Here is a 22,276-nt window from a genome sequence, read left to right on the forward strand (position 1 = left end):
CTGCCTGTGAACTACCAGGCCCAATTGCCCTAGCACACAAAGCCCTAAATGTCTCGGGACCCAAGTACCTAAACCACACCTTCCCTAATACCAACCATTTCAGCATGTATGATTAGCAGGGAAAACCCTGTTGGTGGTGATGCTGCCAGGTTGGTGCTGACCTATGACAGGGCCTTCTTGGTGATGGGCCCCCCCATTTGTGAAATGCCCTCCTTGGTGAGATGCGACTGTCTCCCTCATTATCAACATTCCTGTTTGCCTAGGCATTTGATGTCTGAAATATACCATAGTCTGGCAACTATGACATTTGATGCTGTGATTGTATTATAAAATGTTTTTAGATGCTGTTAACTGTTTTTAAATTATTTTTATTTCATATTTTAATTGTATTGTTCCATCACTTTGTTGTTGCTGCCCTGGGCTCCTTTGAAAAGAAGGTCTTGTTAGACCTATCCTCTATAAATTTATTTTAGTGCTTTCACAAGGCCAATCTAGTAGCCATTGGGACATACTGTGACAGCGAATCCTTGCATTAACAGTTAACTACGGTTCGGACTTTGGTTTTTCTGCACCATTTTCAGCTGGTGGACTCATGTTCCAGTATTATGGGGCAAACTAAGGCCTGGGGGCCGGATCTGGCCCAACCGCCTTCTAAATCCAGCCTGCGGATGGTCTGGGAATCAGCGTGTTTTTACATGAGTAGAATGTGTCCTTTTATTTAAAATGCATCTCTGGGTTATTTGTGGGGCATAGGAATTTGTTCATTCCCCCCACAAAAAAAATAGTCCGGCCCCCCACAAAGTCTAAGGGACAGTGGACTGGCCCCCTGCTGAAAAAGTTTGCTGACCCCTGCTCTACACGCTTGAGAATGTTATTTGTCCCTCCCCACAAGCTTTCCCCCACCTCCTTCTAAACAAAAAGATCCCAAATGTTTTAGGAAGAAAGGTGTTGGACCTCTGGATCACTTCAGATTCTCTTTCTGGTACCTCTGGTACCTTGTAGTGTAGCATTCCCTTCCTCTCCTTTTTTAAAAAACCTGGATCTCCCAGTGAAATTTGTGTTTACTCCATAAGCAAGCCTTAAACGGCTCAGGACCGCAATGCCTCAAGGACCGCCTCTTTCCATATGAACCTGCCTGGACCCTGAGAACATCTTCTGAAGCCCTTCTTCGTGTGCCTTCTCCTTGAGAGGTCCGGAGGGTGGCAACGCAAGAATGGGCCTTCTCTGCAGTGGCTCCCTGTTTGTGGAATGCTCTCCCCAGGGAAGTTTTCCTGGCGCCTTCATTATACAGTGGTACCTCAGGTTACATACGCTTCAGGTTACAGACTCTGCTAACCCAGAAATAGTAACTCAGGTTAAGAACTTTGCTTCAGGATGAGAACAGAAATTGTGCTCCGGCAGCGCAGCAGCAGTGGGAAGCCCCATTAGCTAAAGTGGAGCTTCAGGTTAAGAACAGTTTCAGGTTAAGAACAGGCCTCCAGAACGAATTAAGTTCTTAACCCGAGGTACCACTGTACACCTTTAGGCACCAGGCAAAAATGTTCCTTTTTACCCTGGTCTTTGGTTGATCTGATTTACATCCTATGCCCTTTTAAAATGTTTTTTTTTGGGGGGGGGAGCTATTCGGTTGTTGTTTTTATTTTTATTTCTTGATTTTATTCTGTGAACCGCCCTGAGGCCCCCAGGTATATGGCGGTTTTTAAACTCAATAAATAATAATAATAATTTAATCTGAGAATCAAAACTAGTCAATGGCACCATCTTGCACAGCCTCCTGACCCCAAACTGTGCACCAGGGGAGACTACCAGTTAATCCAGAGTATTTGAACCTCAGCCAGTTTTAAATGCTGTCTTTAGGGACAATTTATTGGAAACCAGTTCTAGTGAAATCGATTGGGGTCTTTTCTAAGCATCAGTGTCTGGGTTACTATAAGTAGGTAACAAGAGCTGGACCAGGCCAAAGGCCCATGTCTAACACCCTGTGCTCTAGTAACCAACCAGATGATGCTGGGATAGCTCAGTCAGTAGAGCATGAGCCGCTTAACCCCAGGATTGTGAGTTCGAGCCCCACTTCGGGGAAAATATTCCTGCATTGCAGGGGGTTGGACTAGATGACCCTCGTGGTCCCTTCCAACTCCATGAGGCTATGATTCTATAATTCTCTGCCTGCTATGGGAAGCCCAAAAGCAGGATCTGAGCGCAAGAGCACGCTCCCCTCTTGTGATTCCCGGCAAGTGTTATTCAAAAGCATACTGCCTCCGACGTGGACCCACGACTCAGTTAAACGTCTTAAAATGATTCGTGTGCCAATTATTTTTATCAGATTTTTTTTCAAAACTCATTTGACACGCTGGGTGTTGTTGTTTTGTGTGGATTTAGCTAGCCAGTGTGCTTGGGGTAGACTTCACGGGCGCGCACGGGTGTGAATTCAGAACGACTCTGACGTCGAACTGAATACACCGTGTCAAGACAGACGCGTCCATGAGCCCGTTGTCAAAGTCCGGCCTTTAAGCAGGATGTAAATCGATCTGATGGGTTTACACCAAATCTGGGGCCTTTACCTGCTTGTGGATACCGATCCGCACCAGGTAGAACTCTGATTCCTCCCAGTAATCCGCTTTGCTGGGGGATTTAAAAACCTTCAGTCATCCTTCTATTTACATAAGAGGTTCCTTCAGCGGGTGACTTCGAAGTAAAGGTCGCAGAGTTTCTGGTTTTATTATAATCTTTCGGAAGGGAACATGCCCAAAGTCATGACATGCATTAAGCATCTAAACTCTTTGCTCCCCTTTAGCCATTGTCCCTCAGACTCATTTGTCACAACGTTGTAAAACTCCCCATTTCTCGTCTGCGTGCGCTGCTATTACGCGCGATAGTCCTGATTCCTATAAGGTCTAGCGCGGATACGACCCAAGTTCCATTGAACTCTCCACGGGGCTTACTTCTGAGTAGACACCCCTCGGATTGCGCCGGCAATCTCGTCCTCTCGGTGTTTGGAATTGTGCGGATGATGGCACAGTCAAGGATAAAAATCCGGGGCGGACGCGGGGATTTAGGTTTGAGGAATGCGCAAAACCTGGACACCGAATACGCTCGGCATTCATTCCGGAATGAAATTGTTTGGCTGCTTAGAGAAATTGTGGGCTATCTTACCCCGGCGTCGCAGCGCATACCTATGAACATACTACTGCCCTTTTCTTTTTAAAAAATGAGATGGCCAGCGCCTTCAGCGCTTTCCAAGCGATGGAAAATTCCTTGCGGGAAAAAATCTGCACAGTCCCTTATTGATCATCCTGCGGAGCCGAAGGCACCGGGAACGCGCTGTTCCCTTGTCTAGTATTTGGGTTCATTGTCTAGAGCGCTGGACAAATAGGGGATCTCGCGAGGGGGTGGGAGATTGAGTAGCAAGGAAATCTGGAGAAAGGGAGAGAGTCCTTTTTCTCTTTATTTTGCAAACCCCATGGAAATAAAAGCACAGCAAGCAATCACCCTGTAGAAGGACGCCTGCTTACATTGAACGAGAAGTATTCCCGTTCTTTCCAATTGAAATGTTGGTTCAGAGTGACCATCTTTTCAGCAAACCACATTTCCATAGACTCGTGCGTCGTGATTGCTTCGTGGGAAATCGTGTTGGGGTAATAATATTGAAAATCACCGCCGTGCTTACTTGATTCCTCCTCTAACAGCTCCTCCTGCCCTTGCCGAGCTCCCTCTTTCCACGCATCCTCCAGCCCACGCTGTGACTCTGGCCCCGGGAACTAACAAGCCCCACACCCGCTCGCCAGCAACGCGCCAGTCGCGCGAAATTTGCTGCGCTTTCATTTGTTATTCCAATGTCATCCTCTTCCAATGAGTGACAAGTGATTGTTTATTTAATACGGAATGTAGAACTGGGATGGGAGGCGAAAGTGAAGAAGAGGGAGAACAGAAAGGGAAACCAGAAATTCACCAAAGTCCATCCAAGGGGGGCGGTGGAGCCAGACAGGTAGTGCTTCAACTGGATGGACCACGATCCGGAGTAAGCTTGCAGGAATTACCGGCAAAAGCGAATATGCCTGTCCCAACGTCTGTCTGCATGATGTGCGCGAGGCGAATTGGGATCTGATTCTTGAACAATATGAAAAACGTTGAGCGCGCACAGTCATTGGAGCGGGGATTCAAAATAAAGTTGTTCTTAATGATGATGATTCTGTTTCGTAATAGTCGAAAATCAAAACCTAAACAGAAATAAGATGTAAGTCTCACTGATTTCAAAAGGCTTAAATTGCAGCTAACCAATTTAGCAGGGGAATTTAATAATAATAATAATCCTAAAACTCAATTTCTGATTTCAATGGGATTTGTTTATCAGGAAGTGTCGCTACGATTGAGGTGTTAACGGCCCGACCCCTAAACTCAGATGGGGCCATAATATTTTAAACCAATAAAGTTTCCAATTCAGAAACAAAAAGAAAAAAATTATGTGTTCCAGCACCACTCCCCAATTTATCGGAATGTAAGTCCCACAGAACTGAGTTCCGTGAAACTTACACCCAAGAATGCTTGCAGTACAGTGGTTCCTCTGGTTACATACGCTTCCGGTTACATATGCTTCAGGTTACAGACTCCGCTAACCCAGAAATAGTACCTCGGGTTAAGAACTTTGCTTCAGGATGAGAACAGAAATCGTGCAGCTGCGGCACAGCGGCAGCGGGAGGCCCCATTAGCTAAAGTGGTGCTTCAGGTTAAGAACAGATTCAGGTTAAGAACGGACCTCCGGAACGAATTAAGTACTTAACCCGAGGTACCACTGTATTAGGCATATTTATTTGGCTCCTAAAGTCGTTTACTTGAAAGTAAGCAGAGCCGTGGAAACCGTTGGATTTCCTACGGATGGAGGCGATAGCTGTTTTGAGCTCAGGTAACTAGAGAATTTTAAACCGAATTGGACTCCCTTTTGATATGTACTCCGATCCGCTATCTGGTGCTTCCGACCTATATCTCGTCAGCTGCTTGTAGGTTTCTGCATGAATCAAGTACTGTACACCTTCTCCTCACCTGGCTGCTCGTTTCACGAAGGACTGCTTTGTATCCAAATATCTGTGCTGTTGACTCGCCACAGATTTTCTCATTAAAGAGCTCTTGTGTCCCGAGGAGCAATTTTCCAATGGGGAGAGGAATAAATTAAAGGACGGGGGGAGGTATTGCTAATTATATAAACACGACCAGCCTACAAGTGAACCTCCGCAGAGCTCTGCTTTTGTAATAGCCAACTCTCCCGTCCCATTGGATTAGTGAATATATTCCTTTCTCTCTCCAAAGCCTTCCATAGGCACGTAGCGAAACTGACCAGCGCTGCCTCAGTCCCTCGTTTGCGTGTTAAAAAGGCTAGAGATGTGACCGATTCGTCGCAAAACAGTCATAACAGAGCATCCGATCAGATCTTCTGTCTTCCAGTGACTTCTCCCTAATTTTCACAGGCGGCGTGCCTCTATTTATTCCACTTTTGATGCGCCACAAATTACGCACAATGTAGGTATACATGCACACGGGGAGGGGGGGAAAGAGAGAATCCTGCCCCTTTCAGACTCCAAAACTGTGGCATATTTTTGGTGAAAGGATCTCGACTCTGGACCTTTCTTTTTTTTATAAATATTTATTAAAGTTTTTAAATATAAATGCACAAACAATAAACAATCTTACTTCTGTCACAAACATAATTTCACCTTTCTGTCCTGCATGGATGGTTAATAAAGTGAAACGCTGACCCAAGTTGAAGCAGAGCAAAAGCGCGCTCCACTGCAGCTAAACAGCAGTTTCATGTTGCACGCCTGGGCTATAGTCGTTGGAGCCGTAGAGTCGACGTCTCGACTGCATCGGACCGGGAATGATGCGCGCGGGTGGGGGGGACTTGGGTCGCAGAAATTGCCAGGCTAGTCCCCTACTTTAAAAAATAAATAAAAACGGGCTGTGTTTATTTTTTGCTAACTAGTCTGGAGGTGCCAATCAAAGCGATGCAATCACTTTGCGGCATCGATGAAGCTGCGTTCAGTTTTGATAGATAGATGTATATACATTAATTTAGTGATTTCCACATTAAAACTTAATACTCAGGTGCTTGTTGGGGGTGGGGTGGGGTGGGGTGGGGGTTGCGGCAGGGGAGTAGTTGGTAAAACCGACCTCATGCGGAAATCTAAAGATTAAAAACTCTGGGGAAAGTGTCAATAAAAATGTATTTGTGATTTTTTAAAATTTTCTAAACTACCGTAGAACTACTCAGAAAATTTTGAAGACGTTTGAAGAAAAAATACGCACAAACATACACATATTCTAATTTCTTCAAATATATCGTGTTGGCCACAGGCATTAATGCCATACGTTTGTACTGTACTCATTTTGATTAATTGTATTTAGAAACTATATTATCTATGTACTTTTACTGAAGAGAAAAATCTCTGCCCTCAAGGAGCTTACAGTTAAGCAGCTCCATTCATTCAGGGCCCCTTTCGCCTCTACCTAGATTTACTTGAACAGATCCAGTGCGCCTCTAAATAGACTGAAATTAAACTGCTTTCTTAGACTACTTGTCGGTCACCTGAGCTGGGGAAGCGGTGAAAACGAAGGAAGATGAAATAGAAATAACGAGAAATACACATATGATTGTGTGTGTGTCTCCTGCGACGTGAGGTTTGCTTAGACTAAGAGAGGATAAAAGAAGGCTTAGATGTCACATTTCCTATGCAAGCCTTGAGAGAAAGGAATTCTTTTGTTCAGTTTTTTTTTTAAGAAGAAAAATAATAATCATTTGTTCCTCGTAAACAGCCCCTAATGGCTTAGTTTTGTTTCGCGCGGACAATTTCCTACCTTCATTGATGCAGGGCTGATGGGGTAAATATTCTAATCTGATTCAGTTCACCTCCTGCGGATCGCTGGAGACAATCGTGACAGACCAAGGGTTTTGCAAATCACAAGGACCCGGCTACCAGGAGAGACGGTCGCGTCTTAATCAACAAGAGTTTTTAAAGGACTTAGCCGACCCACCCCTTCACCAGAAGGTACATGCGAAATGTAAAGAACCACATCAGGCCCCATACATACATACATACATACATACAATACTTGGATGACTGGAAAAGAGATTATTTTTTGAGATGGTACCCCAATAGACCCTCCTTTTTCACATGTTTGTCGAAAACCACATTTGAAAATATTCCCCAACATTTTGAAGGTGCAAAAGCACCATATTAATTTCTACACCTCTCCTGCAACTACTTTTTTTTTTAAAGTAACCATTACTTTGTGTGGGATGTGTGTGTGTATACCAACCTAAAGACAGTCGTAATGGCACAGATCTGCAATCCAAAATCCCAGACGAAGCTAAGAACCATTAAATCCTGTCGGTATCAATGGGTGTTGACTTGCGGCTCTTATACACGCTTACTCAAACGCGCCCCGCGGAAACCCGAGCGACTAATGCGCAGTGGCCGGGTCTTGACTTAACCTGATCGCAGCTTCGGAGAGGTCCATTTCCGACCGCAGTCCTATGGACACTGGCCGGCTCGAGGCTAAGGATCACCGGACTCATCGGGGCTTACTTCTGAGTAAACCTGCAGAGGATGGCCATATGGGCCTTTCGTTCCGTCCGCGGCATCCTTCACGCCTATAACCATGTCGCCATAGACGGCAACAGACTGAGCACCAAATCGTTCACGAAATAAGAGTTTTGCTAGGTAGGAAGTTCAGCGAAACATTATTTCGGGTTCAGCTGGGGGTGGGGCAGGAAAAATGGGATAAAGGAACACACTCTATGCAACATATGTATCAGTGACCGGAATGGCTAAAGGGAAGGAAACGCTACGCTCTTTGAAGCAAGGGGTTTACCGTCGAGTAAAGACAAAGCCGATCGGGGAGGGGCTGTAATGGACTAAAGATGAATATTCTAAACCTTGTTTCCCCACTTTCACTCTTCCTCCCCTCCCCCCCCCGCCCCCGCACACGCACGCATTTCTTGCAAGAACTCGGGAACATCTAACCCCGATCCTAAGCTCATTTATGGACGGCAGGGAAGTCGCCCTTTCGGATCGCGACAGAAGCTGATGAATTAGCTAACAGCCTCTTCAGCAGAAAAATAAGCGGGGCACTTTCGGAGCCGGCCGGGAGCTGGTGTTAGGCGATTCTCCGCAATAACATTAACCAGATTAACCCGGGCAACAATTAGCGATGGAGGGCAGCAAACAGCGAGAGATCAACCCTAAATCGCGGGGGGGGGGGGCGGGGTGCGAGGAGCGAGCTCGCCGAGAGCTGGGAAGAGGCGAGAGGCGGGGGAAAAAAAGAGAGATCCGCTAATGGAAAGGATTACGTTAATTTCGTTAATTCTTAATGCACAGAGACCCGTCTCTCTCCCTTTCCCTCCTCCCCCAGACGCGCCCACCAGCCCCACCCCTCCACTTTCCCTCCTCCCCACCGCCACCATCTCTGCTGACTTTACTTTGGTAAAGATGGAAGGGGGGGGGGCGAAGAGAGAGAGAAATCTGGTTTTATTTGTGATCTGATCTATAACCAGGAACTAAATCCAGGATGACGTCGCCGGGGTATAAAAAGGGAAAGAGGGTCGGGGTGGAGTAGAGACTCCCATGCAGTTGAGATCTGAGGAGGAAACGGACCAGAGAGGAGGAAAGGGGGAGTGGAAAGGAGGAGGAGGAGGAGGAGGAAAAAGAGGAGGGGGAGAAGCGCGCAAAGTGACCAGGAAGGACCTCTCCTGGCTCGCTTGCTTTCAAAAAAGAAAGCGCTGGCGGACAGGCCCCCCCTCTCCCTCCCCCTCCCCCAAATAAGCCTGGCGCCCCGAGCCTGGGGAAACCTCAGTCCGCGTTTTTCCTCGGCTCCGCCGCCGCCGCGCACGCTCCGCTCCGCTCCCCCTCCGCCGCCGCCTTGCTGAGCGGAGCTTCTCCTTGGCTCCGTCGGCCCCCGCCCGCCCTCCCTCCGAGCCGCGCGCTTTGGGGGCTATGCCTGCGGGCATGTTCAGCATCGACAACATCCTGGCGGCCAGACCCCGCTGCAAGGAGTCGGGGCTGCTCCAGCAGCAGCAGCAGCAGCAGCAAGCGGCGCCTCAGCCGAGCGCGCCGTCGGTGGTTTTCTCGACCAGCCTGCACGGCGGGGACTCGCTGTACGCCTCGGCTGCCGCCGCCGGCGGAGACTACGGCGGATATTACTCGCGGGCGGTGGCCCCGGCCTCCAACTTGCCCGCGCTGGGCGGATCTCGACTGGGAGGCTATGGCAACTATTACTACGGGCAGCTGCACGTCCAGGCGTCCGCCGTGGGGCCGCCTTGCTGCGGCGCGATGCAGCCCCTGGGCGCGCAGCAGTGCTCCTGCGTCCCGGCAACAGGTAAGTTAATAAGAATGCTAATAATATAATAATATTAACCCTCCCAGTACTAACTGCCCTATTCACTTTCAACCCAGAGGGATGAGGAGGGAATGTAAAAGAGAGAATCAAAGTTAACCACCACTCCCCGTACTTTTTCCGCTTATTTCGCTTATGTTTACGCGCGCCCCTCCCAGCGCTTCCAGACTTTCCTTTGCGCTTGGATAATGATTGAGTAATGGCTGTCATTTACAGGACGAGGCTCCGCCGCCGCCGCTCCTCTCCTCTGCGCGGTGGGGAGAACGGTCCCCTGTGGACTTTGTTCGTGGGAATGAAGAATAGCCCATTCACTTACAATGAGGGAAATTTGCAAGGGTGTGGGAAGCGGGGAGCTCAGTTTGCTGCTGGTGACCCCGTGCATTAAGGCTGCTTCCGTAAGGCACAGCTAGTCCGGTCCGGGATTCTGTTGCCTGGTCACTCCACGGCGTGACAGAATGCTGCGAAGCAGCGATACATTCCTTCGCATTGGCTGAAAATGACGTTTCATATTCGAACCAAGATGGCTTGTGATCGAAGTCGGTTTGTGTTGAGAGTTGAGCTGGTTGGGTGCAGTTCTCTGAAGCGGCTTTTTCCCCGTCCCTTCGCTTCCCACCCTTAAGACATATACCCGCTCTGACGACCCGCTCAGAAAGGCAGGTTTGGAATCCTTACAACTTCCAACATTCCTGGGAGTATTTAGATTGACTTCTGAGTAAAGCTGCTGTCCTAAAGCATATTTATGTGGCCGTCAATGCAATTAAAGTAAGTGGGACTTGCTTCTGAGTAAACAAATGCTGCAAACGTCTTTAGGATTGGAGTGTAAACTTCTGAGGCGGCGACCTGCTCTCCTTAATTTACTTTCAACTTTCCAGTCCTATTTTTTAAATAAGTATTTTTTTTTTTAGTCCCACTGAATTAAATAAAACTTCCAAGAAAATATATCTGAGATCGAGATGTAGATCACTCCATAATAAAATAAACAAATCTGGCAAACCTGATTTTTGAAGTCAACCAATGGGCAAATCCGATCCACACCCAGTTAAAATGTGGGGGTTGGGGGTTGGGGGGTGAACCTGATTCAAAATACAATCATCAACACATTTATTTAGGACAAAGTTAAATGTCATTGAATTTAGTGGGGCTTCCTTCCACTGACATCTGATTAGGTTGCTAACCTGGTTGAAGGCAATGAGATTATTCTAAAATACATAGAAGGAAACGTTAGTTTATTAATTGAACTTCCCGCCCAAAAAATATGTGAGGGTCAGAGGCACAGTTCAAGTTCGGTTATTAATCCTGTTCAGTTTGAACTGATTTTGTCTGGATGGCAATGGAGATTACAGTTGTACCCCAACTTCCCTCCAAAGAGTTAGGTGGGGGCATATATTGATGGGCTGGTAAAAAATCCCCGCACTTTAACGTGATCCCAGTTGTGGGCTGTTTTTTTTGGGGCTCCTGGGTGAATTCAGCGGGGAATTTATTGCTTCGTCGTTGAGAGGCTTGGACCCTAGTTTCTGACCCGCTTAAGCGGCCCTAGCCGGTGAGCTAAATGCATGCCCCCTAATGCGTAAACTCCACTGAACTAAAGTGGAGAGTGAAACGCAATCGGACTCAGTGGGACGTCTATCTGTGTCTATCATTTTGGAGAGGGTCACGTGTGGAGTGGCAGTCAGCATTTTCTCCATGTGTGAATGAGACTTGCTTCCGTCTTCCAGGGCAAATCTGGAGTAAGCGGGATGGGCGTGCGCTGCAGCGCCAAGCCCAGACTCCGCATCCCTGCAAAAGTTAGTGGGAGTTTTCACCAAACTGAAACTTCCAAATTTGCTCCATAACCTTTAATCAGCTTCTTCGTGGCCTTTTGCCCCTGGCTGGTAACTGGTTGGTAACTCTCGGAGTTGGCAGGCCGTGCTTTTTCGTGGGCTCCGAATCCAGCTCAAACGGTACCATATCACCTCCTTTCGCCCCTCTCCCTTTCTCTCTAGGCTACGAAGGAACCGGGTCCGTCCTGATGTCTCCGGTGCCCCATCAGATGCTGCCGTACATGAACGTGGGCACCTTGTCCCGGACTGAGTTGCAGCTGCTGAACCAGCTGCACTGCCGTCGGAAAAGGAGGCACCGCACCATCTTCACGGACGAACAGCTGGAGGCTCTGGAAAACCTCTTCCAGGAAACCAAATACCCAGATGTGGGCACTAGGGAACAGCTGGCCAGGAGGGTCCATTTGCGGGAGGAGAAAGTGGAGGTAATTGGAATGGGCTTCTGGGCTTCATTGCAAAATGCAGGCGGAGGGAGACCGGGGGCCGTTTCTCCCTTATGCCATCCAAGGGGAGGGCGAGTGATGGTGGGGGTGGGAGGGAGAGAAGCAACCCGTAGATTTCCAAAGGAGGGGGAAAGTTTGCGTCTTAAACCGACTGCAAACTCGCTTCTGTATTTCATTGCAGCGCCTGGCACGTCCTTGGTGAGGAATAATATGTAAGGCTTACTCAGTAGTAGCAGTAGTACTTAGTACTCAGTAGTACTTAGTACTCAGTAGTAGCAGTTACTCAGAAGACTGAGTAGTGCAGCAATTCTGTACCTAGTTTACCTGGGAGTAAGTTCCGTTGAGCTCTGTGATGCTTACTTCTGAGTAGATATGCATAGGATTACTCCGTAATTCTCCTTACCATTGTCATTCGGCCCCAATCCTGCACTGTTTACCCTCAAGTGAACGCAACTGATTTAAATGAAACGTAATTTTAAGTATGTGTGTTGAGGACGCGTTTTAGGCAATGGGATCAACAATTCAGCGGGTCCCTGGATCGCAGCTTCAGTTCCGCAGATTCCCAACTTGGACCGGCACTTTGCATACTCAGCGTGCTCAGTCCTATTCGCGTGGCGCGATCCACAACTTTGAGAGTTTAACCCTAAAGCAGTAAGTTTAATGGAACTTATTCCTTGATGAGTGTGGTAGGATTTGCAGCTTCCCTCCACTTCAGATTTAGTTTTAAGAGGCACCGAGTCCCCCTCTTAATACTTTGGGACTTCGGTTTGGACGATGACTTCTGTGTTCACTGGATTGTAGACTAGGCTTGCCTGTCTAAAGACAGCCGAAATACTTGCTCACAACAACTGCACTTATTTATAGAGCCCGGCAGTGCACTAGGCCCAGAGTAAAACAGTACTAGGCGGTCCTGGGAGGCGTCGGCACGCCGATCCTACACGCATTTGGTGGAAGCAAGTCCCTTTGAATGCGGGGAGACGGGCAACTGCGTCCGATCTTGGCCCGGGCCATCCTGTGCCAGGTAACGGAGAGAGAAGGGGGTGGGGTGCAGAGCTAGACAACGCCATCCAACTTGCCTCTGTAGCTGCGACGCAAAATGCCTCGCTTCGCTTCCCAGGTTTTAAGATGCAACTCGCTCTGCTGGTCAAATGTATTTTTTTTGCAGGAGCTAAGCACTTTAGGCAGAACATATCAAACCTGTATTTTGCACAACTTCTGACACACCCTTGGCCCTAAAATCCTGGGAACAGTAGGATAACCAGCAGGGCTATTTGGATAAACTAATGGTAACACTCCCCATCCTTACGCTGTCAGTCCTGCAGTGTTGGCTTGAAAATAACCCCGGTTGCACAGCGATCCTGTAAGGTATAACACTTCCCAGGTGCGCGGAAGCAACTGCAGCCGCCGTCGAAGTAGCTCAACCGGGAGTTGAGGTTGCGCGGGGGAATGATGTTAGATTCTACCTTTTGCGCATATGCGCAGTGAAATGCAAGACCCGTCTCTTAGTTCGCGGCTCTGCGTTGAAGCTCTAGGCTGCATAGCATCTTGTTCAGACGGTAATCTGTTCACACATGCATGTTTACGTCATCGGGGTGTGTGAACCGATTCCACCAGAGGAAGCATTACGTTTGAGATGGCGTGGCAGTGCAATCCTATACATCCCAGTGCAATCCTATACATGCCTACTCAAAAGTCCCATTGAGTTCCCAGGGAAGTAGGTATAGCATTGCCGCTTTTGTGGCGTTAGATCCGTAACGGCTGGTTCGCACGTGCAGCGTCAGAGCTCCATGCTGCTGCAGCAGCCGTGCAAAACTGAAAAACGCGGTGCAAACAGTGTTGTTGCAAGTATTGACACCTTCCCCTCCCCTCCTTCACTTCCTCGAATGGCAGGTTTGGTTCAAGAACCGCCGGGCTAAATGGAGAAGGCAAAAGAGGTCTTCTTCGGAGGAGTCAGAAAATGCCCAGAAATGGAATAAAGCTTCCAAAACATCCCCAGAGAAGCGACAAGAAGAAAGCAAAAGCGATTTGGACTCCGACAGCTGATACCTTTTCCCTCACCCGGAGGATAAATTTGCTGGGCCGGCGGAATGGACATAGCTTGCCTGCACAACTTGCACCGAGAAGGAAGATGCTTAAGAATTCTTGCACAGACTCTGCCTATGCAGGAGGAGGGAAAGGAGGACCGTATAAATATATAAATATATCTATCTGTATATAATGTACACATGACGACCCTGGGAGCGATCCCTTTTAAATAAAGCGTGTTGCGGAGGTGTTGCACAGGTGGGTGTTTGGGGTCGCTTGCTTTGTTTGGGTTTCTTTGACAGACCCGGCTCCGAAGAATCACAGGCCGGGGTGGGGCCCACAGCCTTGTTTAGTCTGCGGCTCTTTTTTTGTTTGGTTTGGTTTCCATTGTTTTGGCTGGCTGGGTTAGGAAGAAGGCGGGGTGGGGAGAACGGAGAGCCGGAGACATAAAGCTGCGCTATTGGTTATTGATTCCCAACTCTGGGAAAGCGATGCTGGCTTTATGCGCTTAGAAGAGAGAGGTTGCAAGGCTGCAAACGCGTACAGAACAGCACACACTTCCTTGCCAGTAAGCCCCCTCGAACTTCTGGGACTTAACTCCCGAGCAAAGGTGCGCGCTGGGATCCGCTGGGATCTTCAGCAGGGCTCCCCAAACGAAAACCACAAGCAGTCCGTTAGGATTTGTTCCCTAGGGCGGCCGCTTTCTCAGAGTAATCCAGGCTCGCAGAGGACATTAATCCCAGGCAAACGGCAGTCAAGTTCAGCGAAAGTTGTCCGAGTTTAAACATTTTATCCTTTCAGTGGAACACAATAATAACCTTTAACTTGACCGGGCTGTAAAACTAAAAAGAGATCTGCTCCGATTAACGATAGGAAATGGCAAAACCCCGAAACCGCACCCGTTCTTTTTTCTGTTCGCGGGAGTGCGTCCCGTCGATTGCAATGGGACTTATTTCCAAGGAAGTTTACTTAGGATCTCTGCCTTCAATTAAAACGGGAAAGGAGGAGAGCAGAGGGGATAAAGGAGCTGCTGGCTTCCTTAAACCTGATCTTGAAATGGTGGGGAGACGCAGAACTTTCCTGGGCTTCTGGTAAGACTTTTTATTGAGACCGGGATTTTACCAGGGATTTAACCTGGGCCTTCCAGCGCTCTGCCGCTGAGCCACGCTCGTTTCCCCAAAGGCTTTAACGTTTGTTTATTCCCATCGGCAGTATCTGATCTGGAGGGGTGCGGGGGAAACCCACAAAAACAGCTGAACGTTTTACTGCACTTTCGCCTTTCCTAGTAACCAGCTTCATTTAATGCTGCTAGGGAAATGGTGGTGGGAAGCGCAGAGTTTGCTGAACGCCACTTATTCCATAGTTTAGCACGCGAAGGAATTGCTGAGCAATCCGAAAACCGCAGCGTCTCTCTCCCTATTTCCTCACGAATGATAATATCGGAAAAGGTATAGTTGTTGAGGCATCTGAGGCCAAACCAAGACTCGTTGGAGAGGGTTGTGCACCGCGAGCAATACCAATCAGCTGTTTATCGCATTTGGTTATGTGTCCCCCCCCCCCCATATCTGTACTGTTCCTTAGCGCATGAAATCAGCCTATTTACAAAAGGGATGAATTATTTGCCTCCTTGAATCCGGAATCCCGACTGCGATCTTAGCTGATAGCCGGTGTTAATGTTCCGTCAACATTTTGCGCTGTGAATGCCATGTCAGACAGACCCATTGAAATGAATGAGCATGACTGAGCGAGGTCCGTTAATTTCAATAGGTCTACTCTGAGTAAAATTTAGTTGACTGCCACTCAAAGATTCAAGCGAAAAGGAAATCTGCCCAGGCACATACCTTCCAACCCCCCAAATTATTGAGCACCTGCCACGAGTGACGCAAGTCATCTGTGAAGGGCCACATGAAGACTCAATAATCTTGTTCCCTCTTAACCTTTCCCTTGGCCCGAAACAGGGCTGCAAGCCTATACCCACTTACCTCCGAGTAAGCCCCACTGCGTTCAGTGGGATATACCTCTGAGTAGACATAGGATTGCGCTTTAAGTCTCGTCGATTACCTGTTTCCTGAAGGGACAAAGACCACACACGTGCTTCACAAAAGCTCACTGCAATTCTATCCATTTCTCCACAAAAATAAGCACCACTGGGTTCAATGGAGCTTACTCTCAGGTAAGTGTGTAATGTTACCTGGGCCCCTTCTTCCCAGTTAACAAGAGCCTTGCAAAGCGTGCAAGATTGCGGGGGGGGGGGCGTGGTTGCTTGTGTAGGTGCTTTTCTCTTTTTGCATCCCGAAAAAAATCCTACCATTCAAACGATCAGAGCGTCAGGGTCAGTCCTCTGGTCCCTCTTCACTGGCCCCAGGGCAAGAAGGGTGATAGCTGGCGATGGGTCCGCTCAGCTAGAGCCCCACCGGATCCAGTGTTGTCAATATGTGCGTTAGAATCATGGAAACAGCAGCCATGGAATGCACATTTCCATGCTCTGAGCATTGGCTAGCGTGCACAATGAAGACTCAACACTGACAGGCAATGGTGGAGAGCAATCCGTAAGCCCTCCTCTCCTTTAAACTGCTTGGAAAGAACTTGCCCAATAAGTCATGCGACCAATGCCATGATGTGTCATTAATCACCTTCCCAAATCTTGCTCCTTACCCAACCCACAGTTCTGGAACAGCTTCCTCCTTTAAAAAAACAAAACAAAAAAACCCCCCACAAATCAAATTGAAGGAGAGTGAAAGTGCCCCTGTTAGGAACAGAGGGTGTTGCCTTAAGTTACACCCACTCAGATCGTTGGTTCAGGGGATATTATTCAGACAGAGGATATTATTATTATTATTATTATTATTATTATTATACCTTTTTACTTGACAGGAACTCAAGTAAAGGTTTACAGCCAAGGGCTTACAGCTACAGGCTTACAGCTAAAACAGAAACAGCTAAAAACATAGGAAAAAGCAATCATTAAAAAACAATTAAACATTAATAAAATATGCACACACACAAAACAAACAGATCATTACAATAAGATATCTACACTTTCCCACCCTTATAGCTGCAGAAAGAAAACTGCTACAATAAAAAGTCTAAACAAAAGACACATTGCATAAAATGTTCTCATCATATTCCCCGCCCTAATTGGAGATGTGGGGAATCAAACCTGCAGTCTTGTGCGCACAAGGCTTGCTCTCTTTCACTTAGCTATGGCTCTTCCCTTCAGTGTCATTACATGAAATCTATGTTTCTATTGATTGGTTTTATTGTACGCAAGTCTACTCCCCACACTTTCTTACACTGTTCTACTTGAAACCTGGCTCCTCAGGATTCACTCCTCCAGAACAGCAGCCCAGAGCCTTCTCCCTCAGCAAGTTTGATGTGGATTAGAGCCAAGAGTTTGTCAGGCAGCCTCCCTGATCCATGGCGAGATGGGCTTTAGAAGAGACGGGGAAAGGCTACAATAAAATGTGCAACTTTTTTGTGTTCCTGTTTCATAAGGGCCTGGGGAGAAACCAAATAAATCCAAATTAAGGAGTGACCAGAACACTTCCATACTACAGTGGTACCATGGGTTACAGACGCTTCAGGTTACAGACGCTTCAGGTTACAGACTCCACTAACCCAGAAATAGTACCTAGGGTTAAGAACTTTGCTTCAGGATGAGAACAGAAATTGTGCGTCAGCAGCGGGAGGCCCTATTAGCTAAAGTGGAGCTTCAGGTTAAGAACAGTTTCAGGTTAAGAACGGACCTCCAGAACGAATTAAGTTCTTAACCCGAGGTACCACTGTATATGTTGCACCTTAAAGAGCTTTTAAATTAGCACCCCAAAATATTTGACCCCATTGCAGGATATTTGATCTCTTCTTCAGGCCAGGCTCCCGGGAAGAAGTCACAGCGATACCTGGACCATAATGCTCATATTCAGGTTGTGGAATATTCTCAGTTCTCCTTCCAGCATATTATCTGGACTTATACCTGATGTCATCCTATACATGTTTACTCAGAAGTAAGTCCAATGGCATCCAATGGAGCTTGATCCCAGATTCCCAGATAAATCTTCTGGCCTCCATTGAGCATCATAAGGTAAATAATGGTATGCAAAAAGCACCTTGGAAAGCCTCTGGGTTGAGAAATGGCAATGTGAAGTGGCCTATATACCTTTCTGTACTATTCTCTAGCACAGTTATGATGGGAATGTGGGCCTCCTGATCCATGACTATTGGCTGTGCTGGGTGGAGCTGATGGATGATGGAATCCAGCAACACCTGAAGGAAGGGGGTGGGGAAGCATAGAAAATATTATTCTAACTCAGTATTTTGCATACACCACCTACTCCCATTCTTAAAATGCAAACAATATCAGGAGCTCAAAGTTCATGAAAACAAACCACCCTCATGTAGCTGTAATAATTGTTGTGAAATACGGTGTAATTGGAAATCCCAAATTCTGCATATTTACTTGCTCCATAGTAATGCTGAGCAGGACTTTCTGTGCGCCTGTCCCTTTTCTGTGAAGCAGGATTCCTGTTGAGATAGGACAGGAACCTACTATCACTACTTTTCAGAAACAGCTGAAGACAGTTTTTTTCTGACAAGCTTTCACAGCTGGAGAAATAGGTGTTTATTTTTGCATTGTTTTAAAACCTGTATTCTGTTGGCTTTTTTTAAAAAAATAAAGGTAAAGGTAAAGGACCCTTGACAGTTAAGTCCCATCACAAACGACTCTGGGGTTGCGGCGCTCATCTCGCTTTACTGGCCAAAGGAGCAGATGTTTGTCCGCAGACAGTTTTTCCAGGTCATGTGGCCAACATGACTAAGCCGCTTCTGGCGAAACCAGAGCAGCACACAGAAAAGCCATTTACCTTCCCGCCGGAGTGGTACCTATTTATCTACTTGCACTTTGATGTGCTTTCAAATTGCTAGGTTGGCAGGAACTGGGACCGTGCAATGGGAGCTCACCCCATCGTAGGGATTTGAACTGCCGACCTTCCAATCGGCAATAAGTTATTTTTGTTATGTTTGGTACATTGCCTGAGATATATATGTGTAGGGCAATTAATTACTCAGTGCAAAGACACATGGAAATGCAAATTTATTTATGCTGCACACAGTCTTAGGTCATGGCAATAATAGTAAAAAGAACCGCAAAACACTAAATACCACCTGTACCACTGGCAGAGAATTGGTGCCACCATTGATGCCAATTTCCAGTAAGATCTTGTGGAGTGTGTGAGATCTCATAAGATTTTAGTGAGATCTTATGAGATCTCACCAGAAATCAGTGCTGATGCAGGACCTACATTTCTGCAGGTCGCAGTAGGGTGGACGGCATGGCACAGAAATGGTGGCAGAATGGAGTAAAATGGGACACACTGTCCCTGCATAGATACATGTTCCAGTCATGGCTAAGAAGCAAACTTTCTAAACAACTGAGCCCTAGAACAATCGAACAACACTGGGAGCATCTCAAAGCAATCATAGGCTGCTTACGGGATTCCCAGAAGCATCTGATTGGCCTTTGGCCTGATCCAGCAGGGCTCTTTGGTTCTTATGCATTTACTTTATATCCTGCCTTTCCCTCACAAAGCTCTAGGTGGTGTACATCAAGTTCCTCACTAGAATCATAGAATCATAGAATCATAGAATCATAGAGTTGGAAGAGACCACAAGGGCCATCGAGTCCAACCCCCTGCCAAGCAGGAAACACCATCAGAGCACTCCTGACATATGGTTGTCAAGCCTCTGCTTAAAGACCTCCAAAGAAGGAGACTCCACCACACTCCTTGGCAGCAAATTCCACTGTTGAACAGCTCTTACTGTCAGGAAGTTCTTCCTAATGTTTAGGTGGAATCTTCTTTCTTGTAGTTTGGAACCATTGCTCCGTGTCCGCTTCTCTGGAGCAGCAGAAAACAACCTTTCTCCCTCCTCTATGTGACATCCTTTTATATATTTGAACATGGCTATCATATCACCCCTTAACCTCCTCTTCTCCAGGCTAAACATGCCCAGCTCCCTTAGCCGTTCCTCATAAGGCATCGTTTCCAGGCCTTTGACCATTTTGGTTGCCCTCCTCTGGACACGTTCCAGTTTGTCAGTGTCCTTCTTGAACTGTGGTGCCCAGAACTGGACACAGTACTAAATGGCCTCCATACTTTGTTTTTTTTTTTATAATAAATTTTTATTGAAATTTTTCCATAAAAAACAATAAACCAATCCATTTATATATCACATATTTCGCCTTGTTTGGACCTCCCTCAACTTCTCTGACAATCTTTCGTAGTTCAAATCCTCTCCTCACATTCCTTCATTAAATATTGCCATTAAATGTTATATTTCTATCCTTGCTTGCCTTTTGGCAATACTCCTTCTATTTTCACAAAGCTTCTTTGAAACACGCTAGCGTTGTGCTATCCTCACATATGTTTTTCAAATACTCTGTAAATTTCCCCCAGTCCTCAATGAATTTCTGGTCTTTTTGGTATCTAATTTTCCCTGTTAATTTGTCTAACTCTGCGTAGTCTGTTAGTTTTAACCTCCATTCCTCCAAAGTCGGAACCTCTTCTTGTTTCCACCTCTGGGCCAACAATATCCTTGCTGCGACGATAGCATATTGAAACAGTTTACAGTCTCTCCTACTTATATCCGTTCTTGTTATTCCCAGCAGAAAGAGTTCTGGTTTCTTAACAAAGCTATATTTTAGCATTTTCTTTAGTTCATTGTGTATCATCTTCCAGAACCCCCTTACTTTTTTACAGTCCCACCACATGTGCATAAATGTACCTTCCTTCTCCTTACACCTCCAACATTTATTACAGGTTTTGTACATCTTTGCTAATTTTGCTGGTGTCATATACCACCTGTAAACCATCTTCATTACGTTTTCTTTTAATGTGACACATGCCGTAAATTTCAAGTTTTCATTCCATATTTTCTGCCAATCACCGAGGTCTATGTTGTATCCTAAATCTTTGGCCCATTGAATCATAACTACTTTCACCTCCTCATCTATTGTGTGCCATTCTAACAAAATTTTATACATTTTAGAAATTGTTTTGGAGTCGTTATTCACTATCTCTGTTTGGTATCTCGAATCTTTTTCTTTATACCCCTTTTCTTTCACATCCTTTTTAAACATTTCATTTATTTGATGGTAATGCAGCCAATCAAAGACATATTCTTTGACTTGTTCGTATGGTTTTAATCTCCACTTTCCTCCTTCTTTCTCCACCAAATCTCCATAGGTAATCCAATCGCTTCTCATATTTTCTTTTTTGACCCCCATGACCTCTAACGGGGATAGCCAATGTGGCACCCCCCCCTTCCAATATATTTTTGTATCTGTCCCAAACTTCCCATAACGATTTCCGGAAGATGTGGTTTTCAAAAGTTTTATATCCCTTCTTCTTTTCTTTCCAAAGATACGCGTGCCACCCAAATGGCCTCCATACTTTGATCAGATTCAGAATGAGATCAAACCTACTTAGCTCCAGCAAATTTGTCACTTCATGCCTTCAAGATACAATTTCCACTGTATCTATCAAATGCTTTTTTATTATTAAAAACAAACAAACAACCCCCATACCAAGTGCCAAATAGTGTTGAATATTAAATATTATTGCATGCCAACCACCAGATACTGTTAGTGGTTCTCAAATATCTTGCAATCAAAGTTTAAGGAGGGATTTGTTTGCAAGGGGACCATGCTGAATAAGATATCATAGGCTAAGGTATAAACACTGATAAACCTGGAATATTGTCCAGATCTAACTGTTAATGGTGCAGCTGCACTACTCATGAAAAGATTTAAGGCAATCCAAACTGAATTCTTTGGAACTATTTCTTTCTTTCTGTTTTTGTGAACTCCCCGGTGATCCGTACCATAAAGAATTGTGGCCTGTACCATAGCCTTGGAAATGCAAAGGGCAGGGTCAGTTATACTACTTCCATATTTTCTTCAAAATTATAAAACCGTGTTATCTGCCCTGCCTCATTTTAGTGAAATATTTTCATGCAATAACACTGTTTGGCACATGTACGATGGCAAGAATTCAAAATTTGACAAAAGTTTTGAGCTCATTAACTTCTTTCATAGTATTGGCAAGGAAGGTAGATTTCGCAACTGGAAAAAGCTTGATTTTTTAAATACAAAAATAGCCATCTATGGGGGTTTTTTTTTGGTTTTTTTGAGAACACAGTGGTAGAATGTAAGCCCTCCAGTGTCTCTTAATCTTTATTTCTCTTCTAGCCATAATGAAAAATTTCCTCAGACTTGTTTAATAACATTTTTTTAAAACAAAAAATGCTACTGCCATTAAGTGATATCTGCACCAGAGTCATCCTATAGCAGGGGTCCCCAAACTAAGGTCCGCGGGCCGGGTAAGGCCCAAGGGACTCGTTTATCTGGCCTGCGGTGACCCCCACCACCCGTTGCTGCCACCCGCTCTTACCAGTGCTGCGCTGCACGGCTGCCCACTTCTGGGTCGGAGGAGCACCGGAAATAGCTTGTGCGCATGCACATGCGTTATTTGCGCATGCACAAGCATTATTTCTTGTGCACATCCGGGTCAGAGGAGGCCTGTGCACATGCGCACAAGCTATTTCCAGTGCTCCTCT

The 22,276-nt window shown here is 46.3% G+C and overlaps 1 protein-coding gene and 1 long non-coding RNA gene across 2 annotated transcripts; one reads left to right on the top strand and one right to left on the bottom strand.

Annotated features, from left to right (window-relative positions):
* Window positions 1-4,116: 4,116 nt before the first annotated feature.
* Window positions 4,117-10,033, bottom strand: LOC309345471. Its single transcript, XR_014158243.1, has 3 exons — window positions 9,698-10,033; window positions 6,844-6,958; window positions 4,117-4,217 (listed from the first exon to the last, which is right to left on the bottom strand). It is a non-coding gene; the product is annotated as an uncharacterized lncRNA (long non-coding RNA).
* GSC (goosecoid homeobox) lies at window positions 8,982-13,923 on the top strand (the record flags this gene model as incomplete). The annotated part of the gene is made up of 3 exons (XM_081866070.1): window positions 8,982-9,363; window positions 11,364-11,623; window positions 13,532-13,923. The coding sequence occupies 3 exons, from the start codon at window positions 8,982-8,984 to the stop codon at window positions 13,682-13,684; spliced, it is 795 nt and encodes a 264-aa protein (XP_081722196.1). The 3' UTR covers window positions 13,685-13,923.
* Window positions 13,924-22,276: the final 8,353 nt, after the last annotated feature.

The sequence above is a fragment of the Podarcis erhardii genome (assembly GCF_964252035.2).
Source record: "Podarcis erhardii genome assembly, chromosome: 1".
NCBI classification, from domain to species: domain Eukaryota; kingdom Metazoa; phylum Chordata; class Lepidosauria; order Squamata; family Lacertidae; genus Podarcis; species Podarcis erhardii.